At 46.6% G+C, this 18201-nt stretch overlaps 1 protein-coding gene across 7 annotated transcripts in view; it reads left to right on the forward strand.

Moving 5' to 3' along the window:
- The window catches only part of HIVEP3 (HIVEP zinc finger 3), a 261957-nt gene extending 244214 nt beyond the window's left edge, over positions 1 to 17743 (forward strand). For 4 of the 7 annotated variants that reach the window (XM_082777709.1, XM_082777711.1, XM_082777710.1 and 1 more), the window contains 3 exons: positions 536 to 634; positions 7705 to 8765; positions 11344 to 17743. In XM_082777709.1, coding sequence (XP_082633835.1) covers positions 536 to 634; positions 7705 to 8765; positions 11344 to 12237 — 2054 coding nt within the window. In that variant the 3' untranslated portion in view covers positions 12238 to 17743. Of the gene's footprint in view, positions 1 to 535; positions 635 to 7704; positions 8766 to 9289; positions 9581 to 10744; positions 10810 to 11343 lie in introns of those variants that run through there. The other 3 variants (XM_082777714.1, XM_082777713.1, XM_082777715.1) reach the window with 3 other exon arrangements.
- Positions 17744 to 18201: the final 458 nt, after the last annotated feature.

Below are 18201 nucleotides of genomic sequence, written 5' to 3' on the forward strand. Positions count from 1 at the left end.
ATCTACAGTTGTACCCAGCTGTTCAGGAAGAGGCAGCCAAGGCCCACTTCATTATTTTTTTTTTCCTTTTTCTTTTTTTCCCCCCACTGCTGGCATCTGGAGTACTCATACCTGGAGGCAGGTGGCCTCATGTGCTGGGATGAGGTGGGAGGTGTTGCCAGGCTGTGTTGAACTGGGAAGCATCTTTCTCTTTCCTACCATCTCTCCCGGCTGCACCATCACAGCTGAAGGCGATCCAGGATTTTTTTCCCTGCATGAGCCCCAGTGCATATCCAAGATGGATTTTCAGGTTGCACAACAGTCTTGTACCCTGCCTGAATCTCCATTTCTCCACCCCAGTGCAGCAGCAAAGGAACGAAGGGAAGATGTAGCCTTGCACCATGGGGTATCTGCAATGGATAGTGATCTGGGGAGAGTCAGAGGCCTCCTTCATCCGGTTCAGAACCAAATTATTAATTTTCTACTGCTAAGCTTGCAAAATAAAATAATAATAATAAGCCATATTGACCAAAATATGTTTTCTGCTTCCTTTCAGGGAATCTGACTAAACATATGAAGTCAAAAGCCCACAGCAAAAAATGTCAGGAGATGGGCGTGTTGGTATCTTCACTGGTGGATCTGGAAGCCGAAGAAGGTAAAATTCTTCAACTTTATAAACTTGCTATTGCTTCTGAAAAAAAGTCAGTATGTATTCAAGCAAAAGACGTGGGGTGGTTTTGATCACCCAAGGCTCCTTCCAGCACCCAAGAGTGAATTTCTCCTTGCACTGGGTGAGTTGCAGAACCATCCTGGGGGTCTTCATCGATGGGATGGTCTATGTATGAGCCCGTGCCTTCCTGCTGGGGCTTTGTGCCTGTTTGTCTGAAATATTTTGGCTGGCTGCAAACAGAAGAGTAAGCAGACAGATAGGGAGCATCCTGCATTTGTGCTCCGCATGTGGGCTATATACATAATAATAAATAAGGGATCTGTGGCGTGAGAAGGTGCTCTTTGGTATTTGGGCTATGTCTAGAGAGAATTTCAGTGCAGGAGCCTTATGGCTATGCTCCAGCAGAGCCTGTGTGTCTTGTGGTTGTAGAGGGAGTCCCAAAGCAGCAAAGTGAGACCCACAAGAAGCCTTGCATGAGGCTGTAACCTCGCCCTCTTTGCTGCTGCAAGCACAGTCATGTGGGTGACGGACAAAAGGTCACTCCTGGCACCCATGGTAAGGGTCTGCAGCTGAAGTGCTGAGCATTAGCAGATGCTTACGCTGCTGCCCTGATGTTCTTGCAAAGGAGATGCACTCCTGTGACATGGAAGGAGCACCAGGGAAGGACATTTCCATGAAAATCATGTTCTAGGGACCTGCCCTGAATGTCTGGGCTGATCATGGAAGACTCTGAATTACAAATGCCAACCTAGGAAGACTCTAAATTACTGGAGCAACCATGGGCTATGTCTGGAGGGACTGGTGCAGACATGAGCAGAAAGATCCAGCCTGCACCCTGCCCCACTGCTGGGAGCCTCAGCAAAGCAGGACGGGGGCAGCTGCTTTCTTCATCCCTCACTCTCCCAGGTCTGTTCTGTCTGTAGGATGAAGGTGAACCACTCAGGTCTGTAGTGACCTGGAATGTTTCTCAGCAGGGAAAGAGCCATCAAAACCAAAATAACATGGTGCTTTAACATTTAATGGCATTATTCTGAGTGCTTTACAAGAAGATACATTTGCCCTGACTCACCTGCTCATTTCTTTCATCTGCTTATGAGCAAACACAAAGTCTGTCCAAGGGTCTGTAAATTCAGGAGTCTGTCTGTGCTATGAGAAGTACACATGACTCTCATTTATTAATTTCTGCCCTGATTTATAGTAGTATCTGCAGCTGAATTTTCCTGAAGTCATCCCAAAAAGCAGACCTACTCCTGGGGAGGTTGGGCAGCATCAGGCAGGACTGTGGTGACCATGAGAATTTTGGCCGCCTGTCTCCATCAGAAATGTTGAGCGAAGGGTGAGGAAGATCTCCAAAGGAGCATGTGGAAGTCTCTTGTATACTTAGCTGTCTGAGCTAGGAAAAGATATTTTACCCAAATTGTTGGGAGGCTGTGGTCTGACAGCTGGGAAGGGTTAGGTTATGAGTCTCCAGGGACCAGTTAGATGTTTTTATGATTGTTATTCTGTTTCCTTTAGCAAGACCCCAGGTATTTGGGGTTGGAGCCGCAATGCAGGATGACTGAGAAGAAGCCTTAGAGGTAGTGGTCCTCAGGTCCTCATGAAATTTATCTTACCTGCATTTGCATTCGGCAGGGTGTTTGTGTTTATAGGAAGCACAGCGCATACCAGAGATAGTAGGTGGAGAGGTGCTGGGGGCACAGGTCCATCTCTGTCATTGTGTTTACTCCTGGAAGCATTTAGTGCTGCAGAGCAGGGTGGTGTTTTCTGTTTGCATTGTGTTGCAGGCTAGTCATGACACCGTTGACCATTCCTGGCTGCTGCCCCAGAAATCCCAGTAAGAAAGCAGCTCTTATGGCTGCATTTAGCATTGTTCTTTCCCATTTCCTATTTCACTCCCCTGTCTCACCCCAAACCATTTCGATTCCCCGGTCCCTGGGATTCATTCTGCCGCAGCCCGCAAGGGTTTGTTGACAATGGGTTAACGCGAGCTTCATAAAACACATGGCGCCACGGTTATTTTTATAAAGTGAACATCAGCTGAGCAAGTTCTGGAGACGGTGCTGTGAGCCAGGGAATGTTAATTCGGCAGGAACAACAAACAGCGCTTATCACCCTGGTCCCCTGCTGAGGTCAAGTCCATCAGAGGCTTTATTGGGATAGGGGCTGGTTCCCGGGCCATGGGCACTGTCACATGCTTCCTGCTTTATAGGTAATTGAAAATCATTAAGTGAGTTTCCATACAAGCCCATAATGGGAATGGAGTTTGCCTGTGTGCTGTGTCCTCAGGGTATAGCCACACTGGCTAGTTAAACACTCGTGGGGACATCTGCAGGCATTGGCATGCCGCTGTCCTGACTTAAACTGCAGGAGCGGTCCCCTGGTCATGTCTGGTCCAGGCCATCTACCACACTTCCAAAAAACTATTGAGCACAGTTTAGGATTTATCATGGGCCCAGGACCACTCCTGAGCGGGAGGTTGGATGTGGCCATCCTGTGCTGGAGGTGATCGGTGCCAGCTGGCTGTGGAGCTCCTGCCACCATCCTGGAACAGACGTGGTCTGAAGGCAGATGTGACGGTTCTTGGCCTGAGCAGACCATGGCTCAGCTTGCTAGTGGTGGGGCTGGAGGAGCCACCTGAGGAGGTTAGCCAGCCCAACCCTCCATGACCTTGCGGTGCAGCAGCACCAAGCCCTGTCAGGCCTGGGCTCAGGCTCAGGCCAGGTGTAGTCACCTGGGCACACAGGGGACAAGGACATGGGAGAAATAAAGAGCCCTGCCACACTTCCACTGCTGTTACTAGACACCTGTGCCTGTTTTCACAGGGACACACACATCTACTTTGCTTCTGAGTTAATCTCTTAAAACCTTCTAATTTCAACGAGCCTTTTCTGTGTACCCAGTGGTGTGCTCAAGTTGTTATGTTAGGAAAACTTTTGCAAGTTGCAAAATGCACTGAGCTCCACAGCGGAGGCGAAGAAGGATGGACCAAGAGTGCAAATACTCCAATGCTGAGGTGCCTCTCTGCCACAAGGGATTGTTCTTTTCCTTTTAAATGTATTGGACCTCCTGGCTTTTTTCTAGCTCTTCAGAGCAACCTTTTGGCCAGGTATAGACATGCTGTACTTGGCTGGGACCATTCCACAGGAGGGCACAGCTGAAAGAACCTGGTCAGGGATTTTGCAGTTGCTGCCCCAAGGGAGAAGTGCTGGCATGGCAGCAGCAGAGAAAGGCTGCTCCATGTGGGATTGCTGGAAGACTCCTTCAGTCCAGGAACAGACTTAAATAATTGACTAGATCACAGCCTCCAAAAATCAATCCCTGCTGTTATACCACCTACAGGTGATGCTTCTGCAGGTTAAAGGTAGATAGGGAAAGAGGAAAGTGGCTCCTGAAATGTTGGTTATGTGACTCTGAAAAAACAAGCATTATTTTGAACCTGTCCATTATAGTCAATTAGAACTAATGAATCAATTAATTGAGTGTCACTTTTGAAAAGCTGCAGATCAGGAGCCCTATTTACGTTACACATAATTGCAGGCTTCTGAGGACAGAACCACAAGGGCCCACTTAGTGGGTCGGGGGGGAATGCTTGCATTCATCGTTTCGTTCAGTCGTGCGTCCCAGGCTCACACATGGTTAATAGCAGTGCATGGAGCAGTGCAAAAGCCAGACCAGGCTGTGAGCCAACAGGAGCTTGTGAAAACAGAGGGCTGGCAGGTGAGGAGGATGAGCTGGTCCCAGCCTTTGGCCTCGCTGCGAGGGAAGGACTAAAGGTACAGCCTAGGTACGGTCAGCTGTGTGGCTGCGGGTCGGCTGGGAGGGTGCTCAGCAGAAATGTTGGGACTGTCAGCTGGGGGACTTCTGTTTGGCCATTGTTAAATCACTGCTCGCTAATTGTGGCTGAGCATGTGGTTGTTGGACACCTGCTAAGCCCACTGAGGGAAGGTCCTGCGGAGGCTGCAGAAGGATGGGAGCCCACGAGCTTTCAGAGAGGACTTCTCTCGCCGTGTTGCTGTTGGCTGTGCGGCAGCTTGCTGGAATGCGTTGCGCTGTCTGGACTGTATTGCATTATGCAAGCAACCCATGTAATTTTAGAATTACGAAAAATATACAGTCCCCATTTCCTCCCATTGATGAAGACCATTTGTGTTTGTGTAAAGGGGACAGTCTGCCAGGAAGGAATGCAGAAAGGTGAAATTGGGAAGGCACAGTGTCAGAGGAGCATTTCCTTTCTCTTCCATTTTCTTTTTCACCTGGTTAAAGCTAACACTGGACTTCTGCTGAAATTTCATATATTCTGCCTCATTAGTCAGGAGGCCTGTTGCTCATAAATGTCAAGTAAATACTAAATAAAACAGCCAACGGGAAGGTCAGAAGATTGTATTTGGTGCTGTAATAGTTGAGGGTATGTAGATGGATGAGAAAAGAATGCAGAAATGGTGCATGAGAAATCAGAGTTCGCAGCTGTGTTGCGCATCCCCTGCTCTCAGTGTAGTGGGTTGGAAATAGCCTCCCCTGTGTAAACACACACTATCGTCTCTCTTCTTCCTGAAGAGGCTCAGAACAGAGCCTAGCAATGAGTAATTTAATTAAAAAAGCAAAGAAAAAAAAAAAAAAGAGGCTATTTACATGTGCGGGAATACTGCTGCACTCTCCTTCGGGGGCAGGCAGGGAGGGAGCAGCAGTTCCTAAAGCTCCCTGGATTATTTTAAACTCAAGCTGTATTTCACTTGATTGTTTTGATTTCTATTTAAGGGGCAGGGGAAAGAAAGGGGTGTTACTATAAAAGGAGATTGGAGCATAATTCTTCACTGTTGCACTGGTTTTGCTTGGTGTGACTGTACCAGTTTGGTGGAATACCACAAGGATAACACAAACTTAATGAGATGGTGTGCAGAAGCCCTCAAAGGCATTATTGGGGCATGTTTTTCCTCTGTCCCTCTCCCCACCACCAACCCCTGTCTTCTCCTGCCATGTCCTTCCTCTCCCCATCAGCTCAGCAAAATGCTCCTGTGCTGCAAGTTGCCAGGGCTGCTGGTTCAGGCCTGAGCTCTCTGCCCAAATGGAGCATGTTAGGAGGCCAAAGCAAAGTCCCTTTGGGATGTCTCGGGACTCACCAAGCCCTTCCCTCTGTGGGAAATGCAAACAGTGTCCCAATGCGCAACCGGCTTCACGTTTCCCTCACTCTGTCCTTCTGACCTTGCTGTCTGTCCTGGCCAGCGCCTGTCTGTACTGTGACTGGGGCCAAAAAAAAGGAGACCACACAGGAGAAGGCTCTCCAGGCCTGACACCATGCAGCAGGGGCTGAGGCTGGAGCTGTCTGTCCATCCGTACGCCCACAGATATCAGCCCCCCAAGCCAGAGGCAGGGACTAGCTCGTAGCTCTGGTGGTGAGATACATTCCCTTTCCAGGCAAGAAATGTGCACAGTTCACCCCAGAGCCGGGAGAATGAGTCTTTTGGAATAATATTTGTTCTGAAGTCAGTTCCTTTGGGAGTTTGCAAATAACCCGCTGCTGGATCCTGGGTCCAGCAAACACCATCATTATACAAGCATTGCACAATGCAAGCCAGCCTCTTGGTGGAGAGCTGCTAAATACATGCCTTGTTCCACTAGGGTCAGAGGGTAGCCAAATAGTTCGTGAACATTTACAGGTAAGGCCCCGTTACTCAAAGTAAACTGAATTAGGCATTTATCCACAGATCACAGGGACTTCTCCCTGTGTGGCCATGTTGCCTTCTGAAAGCCACCCTGCCTGCTGCAAGCAGGTGTGGTCCAGCCTCTGCATTAACTCTGCTGAGTTTCCCTTCTGGCTCGTCTTGCTGATGGCAGCCCTACATGGAAAACTGTGTCAGTGTCCATTGGAGGAGGAGCAGCGTCCTAGGATGAACTGATGGGGAGGAGAAGCCAGCAGTGCTGCAGTTAGCTGCCTGGCTCCGTGCAGGTGTCAAAGCAGCAGCTAGGCTCTCCCCTTGCAAAGCAGGGAGCAAGCATGTCCCATCAGCATGGCACCCATCGCCTTGGTGCTCGGCTCATGCAGAGTTCGAGAAATTGGTGTTTTCTTAGCCCCTCCAGAGCAGTGGAAACTTGAGAAAAGCCTCCTGACAGCACAATTTTGTTGAGCTACAGTGACATCCAGTGGCTGTTCCCGATGGACCTCTTCAGGCTGAGCTTTCATTTTTCTAGCATCCACTGCACATCTGGCATGGGAAAATGCAGGTTTTCTCTGCGCAGAGCAGAGGGTGAGCCAGCAGCAATCTGCTTGCAAGCTTGGTGCTCATCTCAGAAAGCTTCTGCTGGTTCTTCAAGTAGAAGAGAGATACTGTATTTTATACATACAGGCAGATAAGTTTCAAATTCTTTGGAATTTGCTTTCTATATACTCCACTCTGTTTACAGACTCTAATTATCAAAGCATCACGATGTGAGGCTTTCCATAGACATGTCTGCATCACAATTGGGAAAAACCACGGAGGTTCTTTCAGCACTGTTGTATGCATTTTTAATAAAAACCTGTCTTGCTAATCTTTAAATGTCATGTTATCTAGATAGGACAAGGCCCAACACATGGAAGATGGGAGCTGTCATCCCAGCAGCCTTCCTGTGCTTTAGCAGCTGTAGACATTTTATGGGCACCATTACAACAAATAGCTGTAAAAAGAATATCAAAGGATGATAGTGCTGCTGTTCTCCTAATCTAGCCAGAACTTGTTTTTTGTTCCTGGAGAAAGGTAGCCAGGCTGTGTGATGGTGTATGGCAGAAGCAGGGGCCTATGGCAGAGCAACGGCTGAAGCCAAAATTTGGGCAGAGGAGATGGTGCCAGTGGTGAGATTCACTGAGCTCAAAGCAGTGAAGGTGCTGGGACTATCAGGAGCAGAACTGGAAGAGAGGGCAAGGCTGCAGGCTCTAAAGTATGAGATAACTAGATCTAGGAAATAACTGGGTCCTGCCTGCTCTTGTCCCATTAGAACTTTTGAGCGGATTCAGCACAAAACCAGCCTGTGTCTGTTTGTGTGTCTTATATTCTGTGTTTTGTGTCTGCCCATCTCTGCAGGAACCAGTGAAGACCTATTCCAGGACTCTGAGGGGCGGGAGGGATCTGAGCCTATCGAGGAACATCAGTTTTCAGACCTAGAGGAATCTGACGATGATGATGACAATGAAGATGATGAAGATGAGGAGGAAGAGGAGAGCCAAGATGAGCCACCTTTAAAGTTGCCAGAAGGCAAACATACTGGCCCACCAATGCACTCTTTAGGTGGCTCTCCATCTTCTCAAGAGGAAGGCACTGAAACAGCATTGTCCTTAGCCCAAGAAACTGTTTCCAGCAGCCAAAAAGTAGGTGAAGGCCAGCAGGCCTCCTCCTCTGGGCTGGAAACCAAGTGGTCAGCAGACAGCAGTGACATTGCTGTGTGCCACAGCTTCTTGAGTCTCCACAGACCAGCTTTGACTTCCACTGAACAATTGGCTTCTGCTGAAAGGGAGTCTGTCACAAGGCCGCAGATGTCCTTAGCTATGGACCTGTCAACCTCAAAAGACACCTCTCCGAGAAAAAGGTGGTCTCCAAGCCAGGACTCTGGCAGAGGTGGTGGCAGCAGCAGACCAATGCTAGCCAGAAAGCACCTGTTAACCAAAAATGAAACTTCACCGAAACGGTTCTCACCAACAGGAGAACTGTCTTCTCTAAGGTGCCTGTCTCCAGGGAGAGGGTTGTCTCCTTGCCAGCACGTCTCTCCCAGGAGGGATGCATCTCCCCTGAGATGTGTGTCACCAAGACTTGAGCTGTCACCCAGCAGGCATCTTTCCCCCAGAAGAGAGTTGTCCCCAAGAACATACCTTCCACCAGAAGGGGATGTCTCCCCTGTGAGGCACTCGTCTCCGAGCAGAGAGATGTCATCAGTCAGATATTTATCGCTGAAGAAAAGCATGCCCCCAGGCTGTTCAGAGTCACCTAGGTATCCATCCCCTGGGAAAGAGGACTTGCCTGGTACGAGCAAATTAGCAGCAGATGACAAAGTTCAAAGCTCATATCAAGCCCAGCATGGAATATTATCTTCAATGCCTCTACCTCACAGGTTCTTTGGCAAAAATGTACAGCTCTATGAGTCCAAGCTGGTAAGTTCAAGCCCCTCTTGCCCTCTAATACGTTCTCTGGTATGTTTTTTACTGAACCTTGCAATGCAGAAGTGCATAGTGTCTGTAACTGTGATGTCGCAGATAACCCAGGAAAGAGTGGCAGTGGACCACAACATGTTCTGCACATGCTGCTCTGGTCCCCTTAGAAGGGACAAATAAAGTTTTCCCTTTTCCAAGGGGCTTTCTACTCTCCCTGAACCAAGCTGTTCTTGCTTTTCCTCCCAAAGCAAGCAGTAAGGATGTCCACTTAAAAATGTCTGAAATCGTCACAAAGAGACTTTTTCCCTGGGAATTTCAGACCTATTTCTTAGATTTCACCAGTTTGGGTGAAGCTCTACCCACTTTTCCGTGGTCAGTGACCTGAACCAGATTTGGGCTAGCCAAGGGTCTTACGCCCTGTTGCAGACTCCTGGGCTATGTGGATGTCTAGCCACCTCTGTTAGATTAACTGCTGATAAATGTTTGTTTGGACATCTCTGATTTCATCTCACTTCTCTCTTCAGCACAGAGAGGTGCTTCCCACTGGGTCCAGAAAATCATTTAATCTCTCTGCTGGACATATCAAATCCTATGGGTAAAGGAAAATTACATGTTCCTCCCACTGCTACAGGCAAATTAGACGTCGGGTTTGGTGGAACGTTAAGAGATCTCCCATTTCTGCTGATGTGCCTGGCTCTCCTGTAATTTATGCTGATGAACATGAGATCCAGTTGCTGGAGTTGCTCTGCTGTGAAACTGGTGTGAGGAGACACTCGAGCCCTTAGGGCCTGCCCTGGGAAGAGAGAGGCCTTTATCCAGCCCTCGGAGGACCGGTCATGGCAGATGCTGACCCAGGTCTTCCCCAGAAAAGCCACGCTGCCCAGTGTGCGTTTCTCCTGTGTCTTTGACAATGTTCCCTCTTTTGGTGCTGCCTTCCTTGTGCTTTCCACTATGAGTGCTTGCCTTACCTTCCTAGAGGCCATCAGATGTTTTAGGCTAAAGCTTTTGCCTACTTTAATGCTGTTTCCCTTCCCTTTTGATTAACTGTCTGGTGAACCTCAGGGCTGTGGAAACCCCAGTCCTTCAGCTATAAACCATCTCTGTCAGGAAAACTGCCCACCGCTACTGGTTGTAGCAAATCCTCTAACCTCTCTAGTCCACACTGGGAGAATGCAGTACCTACCCCTGCTTATCTGCCCCTTCCCATCTTGTTACTTATGCTCTCACCCACATACCTATTCCTCCATTGTCCTGCTCCTCTTACACACCCAAACACACCTTTGTTGCTTCTTTCCATGGCAATTATAAAGACACAAATGGGAAACTTTCCTCTCATTGCTGATATGGACAGCTAGGCTTTCATTGCAAAATTACATTCCTGTTAAGGCCACAAGAGGCGGAAAGATCAGAGCTGGATTTGTTGGATACCCACAAGGAGCTCAGTGTCCTTTATGGTAATGGTGTCCATCACTTGGAAACTTAAAGATGAACTGAGCTTAGCTTGAGTGTAAGGCTTTTGTCCAGGTCTGCGCATCAGGTCTCACCATGGCCATGTCTTTTCCCACTGGCTCCTACTGCAGGTAGCCCCACCTCCTGATGGCTGTTTCACCAGTGAGAGGATTTGGTTTGGGTTTCCCAGCACCCTTACAGTGATTCTGCCAAGACCGTGTGGATAAGTGACGTTTAGGAAGCATTTGGTTTTGTAACTGCTGGCCAAGTAATCTCTATCTTCTGTGGCTCTTGCTTTCTCTCCCCATCTCTCTTTTGCTGCCTTCCTCTGCCACCTCTTCATAGAGATCCAGCTCTAAGGGTCTGTCAATTCTCCACAGTTCCATAGATTTGCCCTCTGGTGAATCCTCAAATCATATAACCCCATCTTAATGGACAGTTTATTTCAGTTTCTGTTGCTTCTTCTTCTTGGGAGTCCTGTTTAGGGGTTTAGTTATAAGCTCATCACTAATTAATCCATTTCTGTTTAGCCACATATCTCTCCATGATGTACATTAGGAAACTATGTGAAGCACCGGGAGAGAAAGAGGAAAAGGTAAATTGGTAGGGTCTTAACCCTTGATTTCTACAGACCACACCATGAGGGTGGTGGTGGGGACCACACTGTTGGGTGTGCTTTTTGTTCATGCTCTCTCCCTCAGTCCAAAGCGTCCTTGCAATTAGCAGCTGTAAGGATGTAATGTTGCTTTAGTAAAATGCAATAAAAACTGTTAATATTGTTCTGGATGCTGAGAAAATCCATGTACCAAAAGGGATCCGAGGATGCTGGGAATGCTGGCATCCTCTGCTGGGGTTTCAGAGGCCACTCTGATAAAGAGCCAAGCCTGAACCAAAGCCCTCGGTCTGTGCCCTAACAGACTGTGCATTCGTGTACCCAGAAGGCAAATGCCACGGGCTCTCTTGCTCCTTAAGGGTTTGGAGTCCTGAGCCTCCCTCAGTTGATCGATCTCCCTCCAAATTAAAATTAAATGTTAACCAAATCTATCCTTATAATGACCATTAATGATGCTAGTGCTGTAACATGTTCATTGCACTGATTTGGCTGTTTCTTCTTCCCTGTCTGGTGCAGAAGATAGAACCGAGAAGCCCAACATGCTCACCTGGCGTCACGCAGCCCGTCTGCTCCAGACCCTTGCAGGCACCTCATGAAATACACGTCCACGCTCCCAGCCGAGGGGAAGAGAATGTCTTCAGCCACCTCCCATTGCATTCACAGCAGCTCGCGAGGACCCCGTACCCCATGATTCCCATTGGGGGCATCCAGATGGTCCAGGCAAGGCCAAGCACCCATCCCAGCTTGGTGCCCAGCTCAGTCGTGTCCTTGCAAGGGGGATACTTTGCATCTGGTGGCAGTGGCTTCGTGGAATTCAGCCAGGCTCCCGAGAGGGACGAGGAACCGCAGGTCCCACAGGAGCCGTCATCGGCATGTGTCTCCCCAGTTGCAAAAGTTTCTAAATACACGCTGTCCCCAGAGCCCACAAGCAGCAGTTACTTGGAAGAGAAAATGAGGACTAGTGAGCTTCAGCAAAAGACAGACCAGGAGGAATACAGGGTAAAAGCATTCGCCGAGTCCAGCCACACCGAGCAGGCGGGCTGCTCGGCATCCCCAGCCAGCCCCAGCACAAACGACGAGCACTCTCCAAAGCCTTCGACGAGTGGGGCCGACCCCTTGAAAAAACCGGGCGAGAAGCAATGTGGCAGCTCAAGCACTTCTTTGGAATCATCCTGCACTTTCATCTCAGATCTCCCTGCCCAGCCGTTGGACCGGAGCAGCAGCACTGGCTGCCTCTCAGAGCCCTCTGCCAGCCACCTGCACGCCCACCCGTTGTCCGTCCGGAGGAGAAACCTCTCCGGAGAGCCCAGCCGCCCAGGGGGAACCTCCAGGAAGAGCAGTCCACACCTAGAGCACGCAGATTTAGGTCAAACTCAAAAAAAGGTGGATGAAAACATGGGAAGTACTTAAGCCTCCACCATCTGTTCCACCTTTAGGCTTCCTATGTAAAATCAACAGACATTTTCAACACTATTTCCTTTAGTATAATCATCGCTATAAGAAGCACTCTAGTGAATGACCAAACCCATGGAAGATTCCTGGTTTTCTTTGTCCCAGTCTGGTATTATCTCCACATGTATGCAGTTACTTGTGCCTTTTTCTATACCTTTTGTTGCTTGAAATGTACAAAAATGTTTGAGGCTGTGAATATTTTTTTAGAGTTTTTTGGAAGGGGGTTTGTTAGACCTTGTCTTTTTTGCCATTTAGGTGTGCGTTATTATGGGCCTGAGAGATGCAGAAAGGAAAGGGTTAAGCATTTTAAGAGGAAGAAGATGCACTGAAAACAAAAACAAAAAAACTTTTTTTATATTGATTAAATGATTAAAAAGAAAACCAAACCCTTGCTCCTGTGTACAGAAGTTTATGATTCGTATTTATTATATGCTTTATTTAATTCTCGCAAAGTGCTTGTTTTTTTTTTTTTCTTGCATCCCTCTGATTGCCTATGGTTGTGCTTTAAACAATTGAGACTGCTTTACATTTGAAAAATGTGTTTACCCTGAACTTGTAAATGAAACTAGCACTTCCTCGAGGAGGGGGAGGTTTGTTCCCCGTGAGAGAATTTTTCACTCAAAAATAAAAAATAATCGTGAGCATCTCTCCCTCCTGCAGAACCCATCAAAGCACTTTTTAAAAAAGGGACACACACATTAAAAAAAAAAAAAAAAAAAAAAGGAAAAAAAAGGAAAAAAGAAAAAAAAAGAAGTTCTTCAAAGATTTTACTGCAAGAACGTAGGAATGTATCGAATGTAACCCCGGTGCCAGGACTGGCCTCCTGCTTGCTTTAATCCTGCCATCCCACACCCGGCATCGCCCGGCATAGTCCTGCGTGTGCCTGAGAGCTCTGTTCTGGGCTCTGGAAGCCCTCTGTAAATGCCCAGCCTTGCTTTAAGGGTGGCAGTAAACGCTCAGCCTTGTGACTGTTTTTCCTCCATAGTTTTTAAGTCATGGACGAACTCCCTCCATCCCATCCCTGCTCAGCCCGGGCTGGTTTTGCTTTGCTGAGCTTTAGGGTTGCCGGAGGTGTTTGTGCTCTGCTCTGTAACTCCTGACTTACTGTGCCCGATTTTATTTGTATTTATTTATTTAAACAGAATATCACAGATGTAGCCCTTATTGCGCAGATGAGCCCTTTTTTGGTGTTTTGGAAGAAAAAGTTACAACACTGAGCGGTTAATGTTTGCAGTTGGCTTGTCCAGCATGCACGGTAACTTTTTCCAGAGCAAATTTTTCACTCTGACCATCTGTGGCAGAGCAATGGCCTCTACTGCCAATAGATGCGATACCAAATACAGAGAGACCCGATGGAGCCATTCCTCTCCGTCACGTCAACATGCTTTTTAAAATACAAATCTTCGATACATGTTTGCCCTAGCAGATAGCAGGCTCTTTACTACTTCAGAGGGTTTTCTGGTCTATGTAATGGAATCTGTACAAACCTTTTATTTTATTTTATTTTATTTTAACAAAAGAAAAAAAAAAAAAAAAAAAAGAAGATGATAAAAATATTTAACCAGTGGACCAGTTCTTTCGTCTTTCAGAGCTGTTCCAGGTTATCGGGTACGTAATACACTTTTTTAAAAAAATTAAAAAAATAAAATTAAAAAAAAAATAAATCAAAGAAAACCCTGAATGAGAACATATTTCCTTGACAGACTTGATGAGCTACGAACTGTTCCCGTTTCATGGGCAAATACTATAGTTTTTTTAATAATCTGTGATTTTAATTTTTATTTTTTTTTGCTTTTCTTGTAAAGGGAATTAAGTACAAAAGAAGATATCATGGAAATAACATTAAGGCTGTGACACCGACCAAAACAATGTCCAGAACCCATTTCTACCTTAATTAGCACTTTTATTAAGTTTCCCTTTTTCCCATCTACCCCTCTCTGGCCCCCAGCCTGGAAGCTGGTCCTGCTTTCAAAGCCAGCCAGATCCCAGGGCTATGAGTTCAATTCAGCCCAGCATCTCTGCTCTGAGAAACTCCTAAGCACCAGCTTAAATCCTCCTTGTTTTAATAGCGTTTGAGTGTGTGCTTAGTACTGAGATGCCTTGGAGCAGGCTGCTCAGCCCTGGTTGTGGTGAGCAGCCCTGGTTACCATCTATCCCTCCAAGTCCAGCGCCAGGTTTGAATTTCCTGGCTTCTGCCACTTTTTCCCCACTTTGCCCTTGTCACACTCTTAACATTATTCCAAGGTAGCTTTTTGTATTTAATTTTTTAAAAATATATATACATATATATATAGAGAGAGAGACTGTACATAAAGAAAAACAATGCAGCAATTGTGCACTCAGCATCCTGTTTTCATTAGGTGTATTTGATACGAGCTTTGGGCTAGATCAAATTTGCTCAGTTTCTTTCTGTAACTGTATTGTAATCCTTGACCTGTTGATCCTTGGCACAGGTAGTTTTTTTTTTGTGTTTTTCTTTTCTTTTTTATTTTTTTCCCCCTCCGTCATTTCTGAACAGAGGGGGGAAAAAAAAAGTCTACCAGAATCCAGAAACCACTCAGTCCATTGCGTTCTTTTTGTGGTTTTATTGTTATTTTATTTTTTATGATTTTTTTAAAGCTTTTCCAGACACTTAAGATGAGTGGAAGCGTTCTGCATCTCAGCTGCAGAGCGTCACAGCTGGCACTGCACAGGGCACAATTGCCTGGCTGCCTTTGCGTGCAGCTGAAAACTGGGGAGAGGAGGGACGACACCGTGCAGCTGTGAGATGATCCCTGGATCATGCCCCACTCCGATCCTGCACCCACCGATGGCAGCCATGGAGCGGGTGCATGCGGGGACAGCTGAAAACTCAGGAGCAAGGCGAAAAAAAGCCACGCTGAGTCTCAACCTGGTTCAGCTTCCCAGTGCAGCAGCTGCAGGCACGGCGGGGAGGCTCTGGCTGGGGTGAAATGGTGCTTCATGCGATACCTAACAGGCGCAATATGGCCTATTATAGGCAAAAAGAATCATTATATATATATATATATATATTGATATTTAAGGGCTAATTATCCCGCTGACAGCTCAGAGCTCCACAGAAAGGGCGTCCTCCTCTGCGCCGGCACCAGCATCTCCGTCTGCGGGCAGGGCGGGCGTCCCTGGGGGCTGCTCCATCCCTGCCGTGCCATCACAGTGTGACCTTGAATTTGGGGATTCCCTCAGCCTCGTACTCAGCCAAGGAGAGCGGCGGTGTGGCTCCGCTTACTTTCATCGAGTTGCACCTTATTTGTGGTGGGGCTGAAGACCCAGCTATCCCTGATGGCTGCATTTCCTACCTGAAGCACCTGCCGGCTTCTCACTTGGTGAAACCTTTCTGCAAGTCACAGCGTTTAATATAATTCTGTGTGTCCGGTCTGTCTGCAAAATAGGGATGACAAATTTGGGTTTCCCTTCCGCAAGGGCTGCAGGGATGGATAAGTTTATATCTGTGCAGGCACTTTGCAGAGGCAGGCAGCAGTATTGTTTTTAAAAGAATCTATTAATCATGCAAATAGGCAAATTAGAAACCAAAGGCCAACCTTTGCCTTTCATCAGCAGGTGGAAATAACATCTCCTGCTTTTCTTCTGGCAGAGCTTCTTAATTTATAGTCAGTGAAGGCACATGGCCACTGGCTGCTCCTCTGTGCCCGGTGGGTCAGCCAAAGCCCTGCTCCAATATTCCCATCCCTGGCAAGCTGCTTGTGAAGTGCCCATGAATGCAAGTACTCAATGGCAAATGGATACTCTGGCATCCAAAAAATCATTTTGCAAGGAGAACTTGGCCTGTGCACTTGTATGTGAGCCTATGTGTTTCAGGAGTTTCAATAATGTATTTTTTCTTAGAGTTAAACATAAATTTAGCTTCTTTTATCAAGATTAAAGAGTGATTTGCAGGACAGAGCAGACCATGGGAGGAGAGGGGGGCAGCTGGTTCCCCGAATGCCCCCGTACCTTGAAGTAGGTCTGTGTCACCTCTAATTAGTCACAGGTTGTTGGCTGGATACCCCGGAACTGCAGCAGGAAACTCTTAAAAGTCATGATGAAGTAGCTCTGACTTTATGGCTTACGACTGGGAAATGTATTCCATCACCTGCTCCTAATGGGGGACACTTCCCACCCGGGTGTCTATACGGTCTCACTCCTCAGTGGGGCTGGCTGATAAACCCACCCTCCCGTCCCCACCAGTGCTCTCACTTAACCCCATCGAGGCCACGGAGGAGGACAAATTTTGGGTGCCTGACCCCTCCTTGCAGTTGACCAGAGTAAAGCATCCTTCCTCCAAGCATCCTTTGAATTGTTGCCTATCAGCTCCATCGGAGCCACTTTAGGCCCACCTGGCCACCTCCCATCACATCTCCTTAACTTCCACCAAAAAGATCTGCAAATCGGTTGGGTTTCCCTTAAGCCAGCTTTCACTTTTGCCTGTTTTTTGTTTCAAATCCACAAAAATAGCATCTGAACAAGCAATATACTTGGTCACACTGAAATCATTAAAATTATTCCATTTTCCATGCAAAATCATAGACAATTTGATCTAGCCCTTTTCTGGTGTTTTTGCAACAGTTTTTAATTTGCTTACTTGGTTTCATCATGTGTTTTTCTTTTTTTCTTTCTTTTTTTTTTTTTTTCTTCCTAGTATTTCCATCTATTGCACAGTATTTACAAATAAAACCATATTGTAAATTATTTACACAAAAAAAGTAAAAAAAAAAAAATCAGTCCTGATGGCATAAAACCAATCTGTTTTCATTACTGAGATATGATGGCACTTACGATCACTTTAGTAAATGTAATGTAAAAAATAATAATAATAATAATGTGTACGCAAATTTAATATACATGGTTTCATGTAAGATAAATATTTGCCTTTTTTTCTAAAAGGTGTATGTATTCTGTAAGTGGAATAGTCTGTAGAAAGTTTCTATATGTTCTTAAAATGGCAATACATTCCAAAAAAAGGTACTGTAAATATGTACAGCGTACAATGTAATTTGGTAGTTTTGCCTGTAATTTTATTTTAACTCCAGTTTCTACACTTGCATCTTGCAATGTCTGTATGGTTATATCAGTGAAAAAAAAAAAAAAAAAAGAAAAAAGAAAAAAAAAAGAAAAAAAAAGAAAAAAAAAAAACAGGTAAAAGCACAGTCTGATGTAAAAAAAAAAAAAAAAAAGTCAAAAAAATTTAAAAACACAAAAAAAAACAAACAAAAAAAGAAGAAAAATACTCAGTATTTGATGTTTGTGACCCTTATTGTAAATGACATCTGTACTGTGAATGAGAAGTTTTTACAAGTATAATATTGCCTTTACTACAGCTCAGATTGTCTGCTCAGTCTGAGCATATTTTTAAAAAAATAGCATGTTGGAATAAATTTTAAAATCCCAACATATTACTACTTGCATGACTGGCAGTCTTTAATTTCCATTTTATTTAACCCAGACAGAGACCCAGGCTGTAAAACAACAGAGGCAAATTCGGATAACCCCCTGCTAAGCTCCAGGTCCCGCACCCCAGCCCTCTCCCTGAAACACCCCAGCTGCCCCATCAGAAATACCATAAATGTGTTTTTTAGTATTCCCTCCTTGTGGTGCAGGGCAGTGAAGCAGAGTGATGCAGAGGATGCTCTGCAGAGGCTGGTCCCAACTCAGTGCACAGATGGGCAGCAGCAGCACTGGGTTGGATTTTTTTTAAGCAGTGTCCCCCAAACCTGGGATGCTGCACAGCATCTGTGCCTCCTCATCTCCCTACACCATCCCCTCTCCCCAGGTGTGTCTGTCCTTCTGGAGGCGATTCGCCTCGCTGTGTCCTGCCTGTGTCAAACCCATGGAGGGCCTGATCCGACTGTCCTGGCCCGGCAAGGCTGCGCCCCAGCCCCTGCTCCCAGCCAGGGAGACGTGGGG

This window comes from Aythya marila, assembly GCF_965140915.1.
Source record: "Aythya marila genome assembly, chromosome: 22".
Lineage (NCBI taxonomy): Eukaryota > Metazoa > Chordata > Aves > Anseriformes > Anatidae > Aythya > Aythya marila.